This window comes from Accipiter gentilis, chromosome 5 (assembly GCF_929443795.1).
Source record: "Accipiter gentilis chromosome 5, bAccGen1.1, whole genome shotgun sequence".
Lineage (NCBI taxonomy): Eukaryota > Metazoa > Chordata > Aves > Accipitriformes > Accipitridae > Astur > Astur gentilis.
The window spans coordinates 2,651,860-2,667,992 of record NC_064884.1 but is presented as its reverse complement, the minus strand read 5'-3'; the positions used below and the strand labels follow the sequence as shown (position 1 = coordinate 2,667,992).

Sequence of the window (16,133 nt, the reverse complement as noted above, 5' to 3'; positions counted from 1 at the left end):
ATGGATGCTCAGCTTAAGGGAGGAAAGGAGAATTAAAAGCAGAAAAGCCAAAAAATGATTTAGTGATGTTATACAAAGAGAAGAAATAGATAATTGTCTGAGGAAAACCTGACCAGACTAGTTCTCTCTGTATTGACTTTGCAGTTAAGTACAGCCTCATCGCTGCCTTCCCACGTTACAGGGCATTCATCCTGTTTTATCACTCAGCGAGCTGCACAAATGCACGCACGTATATAAATACGGGCACACACCAGTCTGGACGATCTGCCCGCATTGCCCCACCAGAACACCACCTTGGCACTCATCCCGACTCCCATCCCAGAACCTGTCGGCCTTCCCAAGACAGATGCCTGTTTTTCTAGTCTATCCCACGTAACACGCTAGCCCATTTTGGGTGGTAATACGGCACCCCCGGTGTCAGTCCACACAGCAGGTTTTTAGGAAACATGCTTGTCAGGCTCTTCAAACGTACAAGAATAAAAGGAGAAACCCAGCAAAGATATGAAATTTTATGGTGCCATTTGTAGCAATGCTTCCAGAACTAGCTTTGGCTGGAACGCAGAGAGTTGGATCATGCTGATCCAAGACCCACAAAATGCACAGGGCGTCCTTATTGGAAGAGATTGAGTTTTTCTGTACAGCTTTTACTGTATTCCTCAGTTTACGGAGTGTCACCCCACGCCTCCGCTGTAACCTGTTCCGATCAGTCCCCAGGGCTGGTTTGTCCTCAGCAGCCCATTTATGCCACTCTCTTGAGTTTTACTGCTTGTTCGTTGTAGTCATGTTTGGAGGAAAATGCTTGTAAGACCAAACCAGAACTATTTTAAAAAATAACTCTCTGCTAACAACACAAAACCCAACAACTGCTGCAGCCTAAATCTTAACCCAGATTGAGAGCTTATTTGAGCACGCAAGCAGACAAAATTCCAGTAATAATCCTACGACTAATTCGCACGGCGTACAAGTTCTTCAGGACGTGGGCTGTGGATACAATGGAAAAAAAATCGAGAAAATGAGATGTTTGTGTGGATTTGCAAAGCAAGGCTGTAGCCAAATCAAGCACTCGGGGTTTCCAAATCACAGCTCCTGGCCCCAGCTGACAGACTCGCTGCCTTGCTCGTAAGGCTTCAACACATGACCAGATCAGCGCACGGGGTGCTTTGAAACGGCTTGTGCTGTTGAGGTCTCAGGGTGGATCGTGGGGAGAAGGTCAGACTTGTGCAAGACTTGTGTGTTAAAGTAGGTCACTGATCTAACCCATCCATTTAGGGTTATATGCCTTACTGATGACTTCAGCATCTAACTGTCTTGACAACACCAGCGAGGAAGCACTGCTGCCAAAACATTAATGGATCTAGGGCAGAACTCAGCCCCGAGCAGGAAGCCAGTGTAACACCCAGGCACCTTAACCACCTTCAAAACAACGCTTAACCGGGATTTGAAGTTCACATAAGCAAACCCAATCGTTAGCAAGCACGTTCGCAACAACAGTTATGTCCCTGGGTGGTCTCTGCAGTTACACAGACGTCTGCATCTAACACGTTCGACAACTTTTCTACATGTTACTGAGGATCACTGCCTGCCTTTTACACATGGGGACAGCCAGGGACTTGCCCAAACGGTGGGTTGTGCAACAGAGAACTGCCACTGGACACCATCACAAAACCCGCAGGCTCTTACTTTTCGAACGATAACAGCGTACACCCAAGCCCAATCGAACCAAAAAATCAAGTACAAACACCTCAGCTGTTAAGTATATAGTTATCTCAGGTAGTTTACTTTGGTCTTCTTTAAAAGGTGTGGCTGTGAACAAGTCATGAGGCATGGGCGATTAAAGGAAGGGGGAGTAAGAGGTTAATTGGATTCTATTTGGAGAGGGATTTAGGTTGGCTGAGTTCTCTCAGTCAGCAGCGCATAGTGGAACATGTCACTTGTAATTGAGCTAATGAAACACCTCTGGAGATAAAAAAACACAAGCTAAATTCAGACTTGGCTTAGAAACTTGAAGTTCATTCACCACAAGGTTATGCAGAGATGTAACTGCTTTGTTTAAGGACAGCGGACTGGAAAGGTAACAGCGGAACTGGTTTTACTTTGCAAAATCTGTTTTTTCTCACTCAAGGCTGCTGGACCTAGGGGTAATTAAGCAGATTGTTTTGTTATGGACACTCTTCCAGGACAGGAATCTAAACTCTGCCAATATGCTAATGCAATTTACTAAGTCCAGCCTCTCTCCTGCTCTAATGATACTATATTTGTTTTCCATAAATAGAATAGGGAGGGCAAGCATTTTGCTCCATGGTTATGGCAATGGAACTACACGTGGCTTAGCTGAAAGAGGGCTGCAAATACCTGCCCTTCTCGATGCACCTTCATGGTGGGCTGCCATCTTCCAGTGCAGGTCCTTTCGGTTTCCGTAAGGGGAATTAAGGGTTTGTTTTCTAGTCTTCAAAGCCGTGACAAAACCCCCTCTGCCCCAAAGCCAAACTACCAAGCATGACTTGAATGCAAGTAAGGGAGTGCTGGCTTTCTGAGTCTGCCAAAAGACTAAGCCAGAGTCTTGCAGGGAACTGCATCCACTTCGTGAAAAATGGTAATCATCTGAAATTACCTTGTCTTCCAAGTCAGGAAGAAAACCTTTAATAGCAAGGTATACCACAGGAAAAAAACCCCTGAGATGTTTTCAGGAGGCAATTTCAAAAACATAGAGGTATTTTGTCAAAAAAAAAAAAAAAAAAAAATCTGCCTTTTCCAAATGAGCCACCAACTCAGAATGAAAGTTACTTTCTAAATTAAAAAGTTGCAGTGAAAATTAGTTTCCAATTTTGTGGGTTTTATATTCTTGCTTTGGGGATAATTACAATAAGCTAGTAATTTTCTCTCCAAGACACTTCTAGAAAACCAAAACTCCACTTCTTCATTCCCCCTGTCTCCCTTCAGGAGTTTAAGAATAAAGTTAGCTTTAATGAGAAAAGAGGACGTGCTTGACATCCCTGATTAAGAAAAAAAAAAAAAAAAGTAATGAATTTTATGCAGTTGTGTAAAAAAATATTATGGAGGACCTCAGTCTCCAAGTGCACTAGAACATTTCTGTGCCAATCTCACAACACAGGAAACCCTGAAATGATGTGGCTGCACCCTGTGCAAGAGAGAGCGATAACAGCACACAGCACTGCATAAAAAACTAAGTTACCGCATGAGGAGACGGGGTGTAGACTTACGCCTATAGCCTCTGCATAGATTGAGATGGCAAGGAGATCCAAGAGGCTGGTTTTTTTTATACCCTGGCAAGAGTGACGTTTGTTCAGCAGGAATTGCCTCTTTCTCTTTAACTCCTCCTGCTGTGGTTTGATTATTCCCTCTTCCTGCTGGGGTTTGATTCCTCCTTCTCTGGCTTTAGGAAAGAAGACAGGTTAAGTAGCTGCCTGGTCTACTAGCAGGTACTTAGAAAATGGCATGTCTCAGGTTAATTCAGGGATCAAAATAGCCAAGGTGCTGAAGGAGAGGAAAACGTGCCCTCGTACGTCAAGCAAGTTGCATTCTGTGCTGTTAGATCCTTTGTCTCTCGCAACATCCAGCTCAGAGTCTCTGTGTTGGACAGCAAACAAAAGAAAGGCTTTTTCAGAACACGGGTCCTGCAAACCCACTTTGAGATGGGAATTCAAGCTGCAGGCTTTCTGGCATCATCACTGGCAATAAAGACAAAAACAGATCGTGCCCGGTTACAGCTCTGCAGCTGATTCAGTGAATTTGCACAAATGGCAACTGATGGGGAAAAGGCACCGTTGCCACCAGAGTTCAGCTAGCAGTTCAGCTGCCAGTTCTCGAAAGAAAGGAATCCAGTTCCCTCCCCCAAAGCTGCATTGCTCCTATAGGTCTCAAAGAAGGGCAAAACCAGTAGCAAAAAACCTACTTAAGACATCATAGACAGAGAAAAGGATCTTCTCCGTGGAACAGCTTTATTGTATTGAGGGCTCTATAGCCACTCTTTTAATGAGAGCCATACTTTAAAGGCAATCAGTCCTGGATTGTAAACTATACAATATTCAAGGAGCCAAGAGCTTGCTATTTCACATTAAGTGCTATTAATTGTTCTGGTTATCGTGTTGTGCAGTTTGACCTAACCTACCGATTTCCCCCCACTCCTGCTGCAAAACATCCATCACTTTTTAAAGGGTTACATAAAGCTACAGGGAAAGGTTCTGGTTTGTGTTAGCTTGATTGCTATAGACTTTAATAAAGCACCCATCACAGCTGCCTAGCCACACTATAGATCAAGCTCCTATAATTCTTTTCATGTCTTCAGAGGGGAAGGCTAAGCAAAACATAAAATTTAACCTCCCAGTGCTTTATTTCTGGCTTGGAGAGAAGTCAGAAGCCATGCAAGCTTTCACTTTTTCCTTGCCCTCTCAGAATCCACAGCAACAGACGGAAGGAAGCAAGCATGAAAGGCAAGCAAGGACAACAAGATGGCTGCACAGACCACACTCTTCTAATATGCGACACGGAATTACTGGCCCAGGAAAGACAAGTGTAAGCCAGTGGCCTTTGGAAACTCAACAGCTAAGGTAGGTAGCTTTGAGATCAGCTTTTTGGCCTCAACAACAGGGCTACCAGTGATGAAGCCACTTGTCCAATGCCTTGTACTTGTGGCAAGCCCGGCGGGGAATCCAGCACAAAAGGTCATCACAGCTGAGCACGCACGTACAAATAGTGAACGTGCTATATTCTGCAGGGTTTTTTTGGCACTTTGCTCACTGAACCTGTGGCATACAGGGTAGTGAATTCCCTGGATGACTCACACTAGCGCACGTCAGTGGGATGTGTAGCAAACCCATCTCGTGTAGGAGCCTCCAAAATCGGCTTCCTTTTCTCCCACTGGAAGCAACAAGCTCAAGGCTCCTCTGCTTCCTACCGCTCTGGGTGGAAAAGGTGAGGAGGAGCAAAGAAACAACGGCTTTAATTCCTGTTGCCCATCTCTTCCTGGGTGCGTTACTCCCCGAATCAACAGGAGAAATTCTGGAGAAACAGAAAAGCCACAGTATTTCTTCGATGAGAGATCCACCCTGGCATCGTTTTATACACCTACCTCACAACAGCAAATTAATTCCAGGAGGTTAGCTCATGTCCGCGCAAAACCATTAATGGTACTGAACAGTAGTTGCATCCTGCCTCTATCAGACAAATCACTGAAAATGAGTTGGGCACAACACCTGTACAATACAGGCAGGACTCAGGCTTTGCCAGTACCGCCAGCTAGACTAAGAATTTCCCTGAGTTTTCTTTACATGAATTCAAGCGCTACCAAATGGTATTCGCTCTAAGGAAGCATTCCTCTCTGAGATGCCAGACACTGCCAGTGCAATACGCAGCAGCCACGTTGCCTTCAGTTCCACTCGAAAACATCTGAATGCCTGCCAGATGGTGAGCGGAGGAAATAATGTGTATGCACACACACGTACGTGGGCCTTCTCCTCAGATGGCGTGAATAGGTGGCACCGGAATCACAAAATCCAATGATACAATATGCTTTTAACGTTTAAAAACATACAGTTTTTTTAAAAAAAGTTTTAAAGTAAAAGGAACTTGAACAAAATTAAAATATTGAACTACCTCACTGTCAGATAAAAAAAAAAAAAAAAAAAGGAGCTGTAAGCCTTAGAAGATAAAATTCTGCCTCTAACACAAATAGAATTTTTAAGAGCAATTCACTTTGTCTGTTCTTCAAGGAGATTTTTCACCCTGGGCTTGGGCTCACTTTTGAAAAAAGAAGCTGACCTGAGCATTTTTTAATTTACTTAGAACAAGCCAACCCAAAGCCATTTCTTTTTGCTTGGCTCTTTCTTTCTCTGTATTAATTTCAATTCAATCAACGAGGCAGTTGCATAACTGTTGTTTATAATTGGTGTCACGTCAACCCTGAAACTGATCACTGCAACACTGAAGTTATATAAAAGGTTTTGTTAGGGTTTTTGTTATTTTTCTTGTTTAAACTGTGGGAAGATGAAGTCCTACCCTGGAGAGACGTTTTGGTTTTCTGAGCTCTGTTGCCTATTAGTTCTATGCTTTGGTGTCTTTTCTACCCAGTTTTGTTTTACGCAGTGCAAGGGTCTGTTTATGCACATAACTCTCCCAAACCAGTTCTGTGCACCCCATTAATACACAGGCTATAAAATACACTGTGCTGAGTCAGAGAAGCAACTGGCAAAAGTAAAGTTCACAAAATGGGTAAGCTTTTAAGGAGTGATTTAAACACATTTCTGGAAAAGCAGACTACTTAAATGCTTAAGTAGACTGGGATTGTAATTTACTTTGCTCTTCTGAAGCCCGTGGACTCTTACCCTTCAGTGATGTAGTATCAAGCCCTGAGGGATCACTTCTCCTTCTGTGTGTGTCAAAATGTCTCCTTCACTTACACACACAACAATGATCCTGGAATTGAGACTAACCTCCTCTACCAGCCCACAAACACATCATGGTTTCCTTGCTCTTCTCCCAGTACTTCTGGTTAATCCCCTCTGACTCAGAGGTCTGCTCACCTGGGACACTTCTCCCCTGCCTCCAAAATATTCAGATGATCCATTTTACCATCAGTTTTCTGTCTTTCTAGAGGCATGAATGCCAGGGACGTACTCAAAGCTATCTTGGGCCCAAGGTAGTTTGAAAGCACTGCACTTTTTTTGGTGGTTTGTCTGCACTGCAGACACAAATGCTTTAAGCCAACAAATAATTAAGGACTGTATTTTGGTTTGGTGTAAATGAATACTGTCCATACTTATTCGATGTTCCTTCATACTTCACAGCAATCTGTTTGTAGCTGACATTGTTTTTTCTTGGAAATAGTCTGGAAAATGTCAGAATCCATGCATAGAAAAACCTAAAGAGAAAAATATAATGAAGTACCACCAACACGCCCCCGCTCCAAAAAAAACCCCTCTCAAGACCACAAAATATATCTGGTTCCTACCAATTAATATCTTGACCGTAAGTCCTGCCTCTCTGTGGAGGAGAAGCTTGTTTAGAGATGAGCACAGGATTGCAGGAAACCATGCCTCTCCTTTTCACTCCAAACTCAAGCTTGTAAGGGCTAACAGAAGAGCGAAGCCAGGTCCTTGCTGGAGGTTTAAGCTAGTAACCTGTTTCATCTGATGAGAATTAACCAAGAAAAAGACAGTAATACCAGCTGTTTCTGTAGGGAAGCAGCAGGGAAAAAGTTGGTCAATCGATGTTTTTTGTATGGTCGCTGTTCAAAATTCCTTCTGAATGAGCACATACAGATTGTGTGTGCGCAGATGCCTGCATGTACAGGAGAACAAGCAGTACTTTGTGAGAAAAAACTGCTACCTTCTAAATGATGTGAGTATTACAAAAGACAGGGCCTGCGCATCTAGCTTGATGCAGGCATACGGAAGACTGGGAATGCAGTTTAGCCAGATGCAGTGGATGTATTCTCAAAGATACCACCACATAAATCCAATCAGTTATATTAGAAACAGGGGGGATGTCTAGGAGTCGGTGATAGTGGCACAGTCACCCAAAAGAACATACAGTTGAGCAAAGCACCTCTCTTACATTGAGGTCATTAACTTCAAAATTTGGATAGAAGAGTTCAAGTTTCAACAATTGTAAAGGTTCAAGTGAGATACAGAAAGAGATGCCCCATGAGTTGCTCTCTAATCTTCACCGGCAGACCTTGTGACTGAGACAAAGGCAACTCAAGATTAAAGGCAATTAACTCGAGCGTTGAGAGTGGTTTTCAAATACCCGGTTTTCACTCTGGGTGTCTGTGGCCTATTTCGAAAGGATCTGTGAAAGGCAACGAAGAAAACCAGGGCTACTATCAGCAAGTGTATAATCTGCTATCCAAAAGCGCATGTCTCTTCTGAAAAAAGCTTTAACAGATCCCAAAAATCAGAATAACTGAAACCCACATGCCTCTGAGCTGTAACCGAGGCTCCAATATGTACACACTTACCCCTGCTCTGCTTGCTCATGGTCTCACAGCAATCTCTGCTCTAAGAACGGTGATGACAGTTACGCTCGGTACTCTGGAGATGCAGCACGCACAAGCAGCTTGTGAAAAGCGCTTTATACATAATCCAAGCCAGGTTTCTCTTAGCAGCTTCATTTTCACCAGGATATCACATATGTAGGAATGGTGCAGTAAGCCCTGGGAGAACCCTGTTCCCTGCTCTACTACATTCTCAGTAGCTACGAGTTCAATCCCATCTCAGCTGCTCTCCTCTGTGCAAAAGAAATAGTACTTCATTACTGTCAGGAATAAAATGCTTAAAAGCTATAAGGAAGCCACAGAAAAAGTCAATAGCATACACTTGCTTCATTAAGGATGTCTAAAAGATGTTTCATACTGAACTTAAAACATATGGTTGTGCTTTGGAAAAAATCCACTCAAGTCACAAGTCTGAACCTCAATATCCATCAAAGGTATGCATTTTAGCAGTCTTGCCTTAGCTTTATGATAGTGTATGTTCATATACAGTCATACAGGCTTTAGATTTGTAATGGTCTGCTAAGCATCACTGCATACTCCTAGCTGGGTCGGTCTGCCTTCAAAGAAGCAAAATTCCTGCTTTTACGGGAGACCAACAGAGTCAAAGCCTTTACATCTCAAACTTCATTCTCTCTAAAGCCTTCACCACGTATCTTCCCTCTTCCAATTATGCTTTTGATAAAATACTTCTGTCCCTACGCAAGGTGCTCAGGAAAATGAGAACGCAGAATTTAGAAACTCTTACCCACCCACCCACCCCCAATCCAAGGATCATTGTGGCTGCTTACTCTGCACCATGGAATGCTCTTCCATTTTCGTTTTTACTCCCATGTCAGATGCTGACCACAACTGGGCTGCTAGTGTATTCATCACGCCAGCCTGCTTGTTATTCATATAGGCTACTGGGTAGAGTTATAATCATTTCAGCCAAGCAGTTACAAAACTTCCATTTTCCTACCTGTGCCCTAGCTATGTGTTGATCCAGCCAGCATTCCAGCTTGGTCAGACAGGTGGGTCTGTAGGAGGCAAATTAATTTAATTGCAAGGGCTGCCAGAAACAGCAGAGGTGTATTTTAAGTCCCACGACTCTAGGCTGTTTCATGACAATTTTGAAGCGCACAGCTGCGATCACGATGACTCTGTCTACTGTCCTTTTTAAAGATCTTCTGCTTTGACTAATTTGATTAGGCTCATTCTTGGCTGGCTTTCCATCAATAAAACCCCGTTCAAAAGATGGCCCCACCGCTTTTGCAGAATACAGCCTAAAAGAGAACATTAACAAAAGGAAATGTAATACACAATGGAAAACTAAACAGAAATGTGTACTTTATTCTTAACACTCTTTACTCATGTAACTTCTCCAATCATTTATTAATGCTTATTTTGTTTTAAACTACCTTCCTCTCAATGACAGCTTCAGCATCAGTAACTTGTCCTCACAGTCAACTTCTCTGAGGCTAATTATAAGCAAAAGTTATAAGAGAATGTAGCTCTTCTTACATGAGGTCAAAGCTAGTCTTTTGTACTATAAGACAAACTCTGGTATAGTTAAATAACGACACAAAGCGAAGATATACTCCATAAAACATTAATATTTTAATGAAAAATCTTAGCTTCATGTTTCTATCCAAAGACACTCAAAACTAGTTTTTCTCCCCCCTTAATTTTCACCTATAATGGGACCAGTTTGAAGATTTTTTTTTTTTTTGTATTTTAGAACATTTTTTTTTTAAAGATTAAACAACCAGGCTAGCAAAAAGGTACCCAATACATACTTTTCTTATATCAAACAAGCTAGTATTTCAGTACAATGTAACTATACAGAATATATACATTACACATATGATCACAAAGCAAACACTACAGGCTCAGAACAGATTTGAAAAAACATGATATTCACATTGATTACAATAACTCTAAAAATGATTGTAACGTTGAAACGGCACTTAGTTTACAAAAAAAGTCACAAAAATATATATAGCCACCAAGAACTATGGTTCCTGAAAAATACTAATAGCCAGATAGTATTATATAAAATGTGAAGTGTATTTAAACATCGTATACATTAAAAAACAAAACCAAAACCAAAAAACAATTCTGTTAAGTCAATAAACATGCCAAGTAATCTAGCTGTGGCCAGCATCAACAAGAGAAGCTGTACTGTGGATGAGATGACAACTGGATATACGGCTGGTGACCGGAGACTGGCACAGTTAAGGGGGTTTCACTGTTACTAAAATGCACAAAGAAGCCCAACAATAATTTAATTCACATTTTTTTCCTCCAGCTTACTCTTTTCCCTCTTCGGGGTTTCACCATAGGGCAGCACCTAGAGTGAAGGCACTGCAGGAACAGGGCAAAGAAGCTGTCCAAGAACTTTGTGTAGCCAGGGCTATAAGTCAGAATATCAAAAGCATGCATCAGCTAAACGTATGGTTAAACAAAATCACTCCTCTGGGGACTTCAGCAACCCTCAGGAAGACTGTAGGTACAGTTGCCACACAGGCTGGCAGCACCAGAAACTGATTCAGCTTTTTTTTTTCAGTGCAACCAGATTTGTAGTTGAGACCTGTGGGACACTGAATTACTGTGATAGCACACATTGAGTTAACAAAAACCCAGAGCAGTAAGTACTGTTGCATTAAAAAAATTCACATTTGTTTTTTATGATACATTTCCTCAAATACTTTGAACCGACTATTTACTAGGCACCTCTGATGTGGCTGAGGCACCGTCTGGCCTTGAACCCTCTTATCTGTCATCAAGATGCTATGGAATTTATTATGTCTATAATTGAAGATGAGAACCCTCCAAAACTGGGTTTCACCTTGTAAGCAAAACTTGAACTTAATCGATCTGAATGAAAATTAGCTATTTTCCATATTCTGATGGTGTGGAAGTTGCAATGGATGTAGGAGCAACAGGTGCTCCTACATCTGCATTTTCTCCATCCCTGCAGGGTGCACAAAGCTCCCGTTCTATTTGCATATAAAATGCTTCATGGTTCGTCTCAGAGAGAGACCAGCAATAGTCTCAGTGCTCTTACATCCTGGGGCTGGAGGGGAAAGCCAGCAACCAAGAAGCGACTGAAGCCCTCATATCAAAACTTTGAACCATAGCTTAAAAACAATAAAATTTTATCCCGTAAGGGACGTATAGGGATCATAGTCTTATAAAATATATTTTACTGCATTGGCAGCTATTACTTTTTAAAAAAGTTTAAATTCACACCTTTTAGACTCAAGATACATGTGAACCCAGAACCATTTTCAATAACCTAGTCTACTAATCTCTCAGTATGAGAGACTTGACCGTAGTATCTGCGAGCCTGACAACTAAACTCAAGCTGTAGTAAGACAGACAAATCATCAGGAACACACATCTTTTTTTAATGTTGCGTAAGAACAGTGTCAAGCAGTTCTGACAGGGAGCTTAATTTGCTAAATGGGTAGGCATCCCCATGGCTGTCCAGGGGAGTTGTGCCATGTGTCTGCATCAAAAAACAAAACAAACCCTTACAACTTGGCCAAATCTCCCGCACGGCTAAAACATCACTTCTTTTTCTTCCACTCTTTGTGGGGAAATAGAAAGCTTCTGATTTTTTTCCCCTCTCCCAAAAAAACACGTTAAATCAGGAAAAAACCCTATCCCTTCCTTTCCCATTGTTCCCATCAGACGTACTGCTTACACAATATGCAAGGAGTAAAGACCCTGCACAGACTCCGAGAATCTGGGTCCCTGGCATACGGCAGAACCTTGCTAGTTCTGTGGTAGTGAAGGCACTCTGCTTGCAAAATAAATGGGTGAGGACAGGATTTTCCACTGAGTGCAAAGATTGGTGCCACATGGGAGAAGGATATGCAAAAGCAAGACATAAATCACTCTGTGAATGAATTTGGAGACTACTCATTGACAAAGAAATTGCTGCAATGGGTCATATGTGTAATTACTTGGAAGAAATTGGGCCACAAAGATGATGAGGGGACTAGAGCATCTGCCATACAGGCTGAGAGTGATTGGACTGTTTTGTCTGGGGAAGGCTCAAGGGGCTCTTATCCACGGGTAAAACTACTGGATAGTAGGGGGCAAAGAAGATAGAGCCAGGCCTTTCTCAGTGGGCACAAACTGAAATACAAGAAAACCCATCTAAACATACTAAAACCTTCTCTATGGTGAGGGTGGTCAAACACTGGAACAGGTTTCCCAGAGAAGTTGGGGACTCTCCATCTTTGCAGATATTCAAAATCCGACTGGACTGAGCAACCAGTTCTCACTGACTCCGCTTTGAGTACGGGGATCACCTCCAGAGTCCCTTCCAATCTCAACTATTCTGTGATCCTCATCAAGTAGAAATATAAATGCATAACAAATAATGGGTTTGTTTTTTGTTGGGGTTTTTTTTTGGGGGGGGGGGGGGGCAGATGGGGGAGAGTGGTAGAAAAAAAAGAGAAAAAAAGAAAATGCAGTCCAGAGTTCAAAACCCCCTCTGATAATGTATTGAAAGAAATTTATGCTTTAGGTTTAATCCCAGTGTAGCTTAAGGCAAGTTTCATCTAGCTTAGTTAGGTGTCTGTCTCACTCAATTTGGAATCTAAGCATATTAGCAACAGAGATTGTTTTAAGATGTCCTATGTTTTTACACCTCTCCTGTGAAGACCACCAGCATTTCAAAGAACTGAACACTTCCAACAAGTTAGGGAGGAGAAATAAAATGATATTTGTATTTAATCTGTGTTCACTTCTATGGAGAAAAGAGATATTAACAAGAAACAATTACAAACAGGAAAATTGACAAGTAAATCCAACCCTAAAACAAACAAACAAATAAAATCCTCTAAGAACTCTATTGTTCCTGCAGTTGAATCAGATTGAAAAGTGAGAACTAAATTAAGATGTTACACAGCATTGAAAAGATAATGTGTAACACAGTGCAATGAACAATGAAACCCATGACTTGCCTTGTACCAAGGTGTTAACAGTTAATGATACTCATTCCTTTTCAAGGAAGAACAGATTAGAGCTACAAAGTCTTTTTAAACACCCCCCCCCCCCCCCTTTCTCTTTGGTATTCAGAAAGCAGTTTGCCTTCTGACACAAAATTTTAAGTCTTGAAAATCCAATATCCAGATATGTCTATTCTGTATTTGCACATCACCTCACCAATAAATTGTTTAGCAAAATATCCAATGGGTGAAAACTATCAGATTCTAACAGAAGATTATGTCCATCACCTGTGATTATTACATCTGTACAGTCTGGAAATGTGTTTCTGTGTGAAGTACCTTTTACTACATGAATCACAAAGGATTCTCATATACCTGCAAAGTGGAGCAACACTTATCAGAAAAAAAAGAACATTCTGTATTTGAGTTCAGTGTCATAGCGCTATAATTCAGGATAAAACTCAGCAAAAGGCATCGTCTTGTCTCACTGCCTTCTGAGTTATAGAAATCAGAAGTGGAAGAGAACTGGTCTTTAAATTCAGCCCATCAACAGACACTGGACTAATTCACAGCACGGCATCCCAAAAAAAGAATTTGTCCTTCAAGCCCTTTTAAGAAGACTTACAAAGGTAGACATACAAGACTGAATTGTAGCAGAGAACTTCTTTGCAGCATGTTTCTAAAACACCCTTTGGATCTGGTGGAGAAACTTCATTCCAGTAACTTGGAAAGGACTTAAATACCAACTGTTTTCACTCTATTTAACTAGAATGTGTGTTTTTTACCTAAAACACAGCAGAGAAAAATTGTTAAAAGTCACTGAAACCCTTTAAGCTCTTTCCAAAGGGCAATAAACTTTTTTCCTTACAAAAGTTGGCTATTAGTAGAAACAACTCAGACCTAGAGAGTATGAGAGCTGCCTAAGCTAACTGAATACAAATTGATCTTGCAATATAATGCGACTTTTGTGTCTTCTGTTTCTTCAAGAGCAACCTTTCTCCATTGGTTTCATTTCCTCCTCATGTTTGCATAAAACAAATCCGGACAGAGAACAACAATTTAAAAAAACCCAAGATTCAAAACTAAGGGAGTATATCATGCCTTTGGAATACTAAGATCAAGTAATACCTACTCGCTCAGCATGTCATCTGTAGGTGACAGGCATTTGGCATCAAACACTGCGTTAACTTCAGAAGCAATAAGAAAAATCACAAACCTCCTAATATATTTCCTAATTTAGGTTTCAAAGCAGTACTATAGCCCAAAAAGCCTCGGCATAACAAGACTCACTGCTCTGAAAATCCCACACCCTAAATTTGCAGCTTTTTCTAAATATGGAAAAATGAAATTGCAAATCTTTCAATTTATTGCTTACTTGAGCTGTGTATGTAGCTGGAGTAATGGCCTTTAATAAACCAAGTTGGCAAGGATTTAAAATGTTTTGAAACAGGAACAATTCATCATTGCTATATAGGCTTTTTTGTAAACAACCCCTGTTGGGTTAGAAAGTTGGCCTCTACAGAGAATAAATTGCTTGTTTTGTCCAAAACAGACTAATAAAAATCTCAGAAACTATACATGCATATGTATAAACAAAAAAAATGTGCAATAATGCACAAAAGAGCTCATTTTTTCCCCATCTGTAAACTCCCTCTAGCTAGCTTTTGGACATTAGTAAAAAATACAGTATATATGATAGGGGGAAGTGACCAGAACTGCAAACAATCTGGTCATGATTTAAGAATTTCAGTTTGGGAAAACCTTCATTTTCATACGTGGTTCCCCTTCTACAGAAAGATACAGTCATGAGATATTTGTCAGGCTTGCACGGATATATACTTTTCTGTCATCCTCAATTCATTATGCACCATTAAGCTTTTCCTGACCACAGTATTTCCACGCCTAACCTTAGATGGGCAAATCTGGACAGGCTATTTGATCAAGCAGTTTCTAAAAGGACTGGAATATAAGAAGAAGGAATACCTGGCATGACATCACTTGGTTTGTCAAAACTGATTCATCTGAGATGAAAAGGGACAATGTGTTTTTAAAAAGCGTGTGACTGTTAGTTTCAAAAATGCTTACCATTTCCAAGAAAAGGGTTACAGTAAGCGCTTTGAAAAACAGCAGGCACAGAGATAGGAAGTGTCATTTTTTTATGCAGAAGATTAAAGCATCCACTCAAAACTAGTCAAAACTGTTCAATAATGATTTCCAATGCATCCTTTTGTTTGCCATTTTAAAAAGGATTCCTCTGATTTCTTTCCCTTAACCAGAGGGTCTGCAGAAGCAAGAGAAACTTAATGAGCTGCTCTAACTGTGGAAGAAGAAATAGTTAAAGTGATCTGAATCAGTTGTTCTTCTTTAGAAGTGTATCACAGCTTCCATGATGTTCTGACAAGATCTTTTTGTGCATTCAGTCTTAAATATTTTCACAGAAGTGATCATTCAGTCATGAAAAATAATGTAACGTCTGTTGCAGTTTTCTGTTTAAAGCGTAGCTTACAAAGTAAAAAGGGAAAATCTCCCCACTTTTGTTTAAAAAAATTAAATTAAAATGTACAGGACCAAACACAGGCACTTTCCAAAGAACAAAAATGAAACCAAACCATGAATTATTCAATAGTAATAGATGACAGCTCCTGTTTCGGAGGGTCACCTGCGGCTGCCTCGGCAGTGGCGTTAGTCTTTGGCTGCTCTGGCACATCTTCTTCCTTCTCTGCCAACCCACCCAGAGACCCCAAGGGGAAAGTGCTTTCACAATTCTGAGTTGACGACACCTGTGAAATGACAGGCATTTGGACAGAAGAGTTGCTTTCAAAGCCATGCTCCCCTAGCTCATACTGCCCGAGGGTCTCTTCTTGTTCCTGGTTTAAGTAGTCCGGTACTAGGAAGTCACTAGAAGAGGGGCAAAGGACAGAAGAGAAATGTCATTTCTCACACAAACATTAGTGGTATCATCTACTTTGTATCAGATACATCACACAAGCTACACACTGCATTGCACAGAGAACAACGATATTCATTTCACATTGCTCTATGATCATCACGGCGACATACTTCACTAAGCACTGTAACCTGGTTCTCATTTAAATACACAGAGAATTTATTCAAAGGCATCTATTTCGCATTGTTTTGCATCCATATTTCCTACACAGCAACTTCTTATTATTTAGATT

At 41.1% G+C, this 16,133-nt stretch overlaps 1 protein-coding gene and 1 long non-coding RNA gene across 7 annotated transcripts in view; both read right to left on the bottom strand.

Annotated features, from left to right (window-relative positions):
- Window positions 1-6,488: 6,488 nt before the first annotated feature.
- Window positions 6,489-9,241, bottom strand: LOC126039025 (uncharacterized). The gene is made up of 3 exons (XR_007506163.1): window positions 8,970-9,241; window positions 7,976-8,244; window positions 6,489-6,877 (listed from the first exon to the last, which is right to left on the bottom strand). It is a non-coding gene; the product is annotated as an uncharacterized LOC126039025 (long non-coding RNA).
- A 73-nt stretch (window positions 9,242-9,314) lies between these two features.
- Window positions 9,315-16,133, bottom strand: part of ZBTB44 (zinc finger and BTB domain containing 44) — a 42,383-nt gene continuing 35,564 nt past the window's right edge. For 5 of the 6 annotated variants that reach the window (XM_049801585.1, XM_049801586.1, XM_049801583.1 and 2 more), the window contains one exon: window positions 9,315-15,852. In XM_049801585.1, the coding sequence (XP_049657542.1) occupies window positions 15,570-15,852 (283 nt within the window). In that variant the 3' untranslated portion in view covers window positions 9,315-15,569. The remainder of the gene's footprint in view (window positions 15,853-16,133) is intronic. The other variant, XM_049801587.1, reaches the window with a different exon arrangement.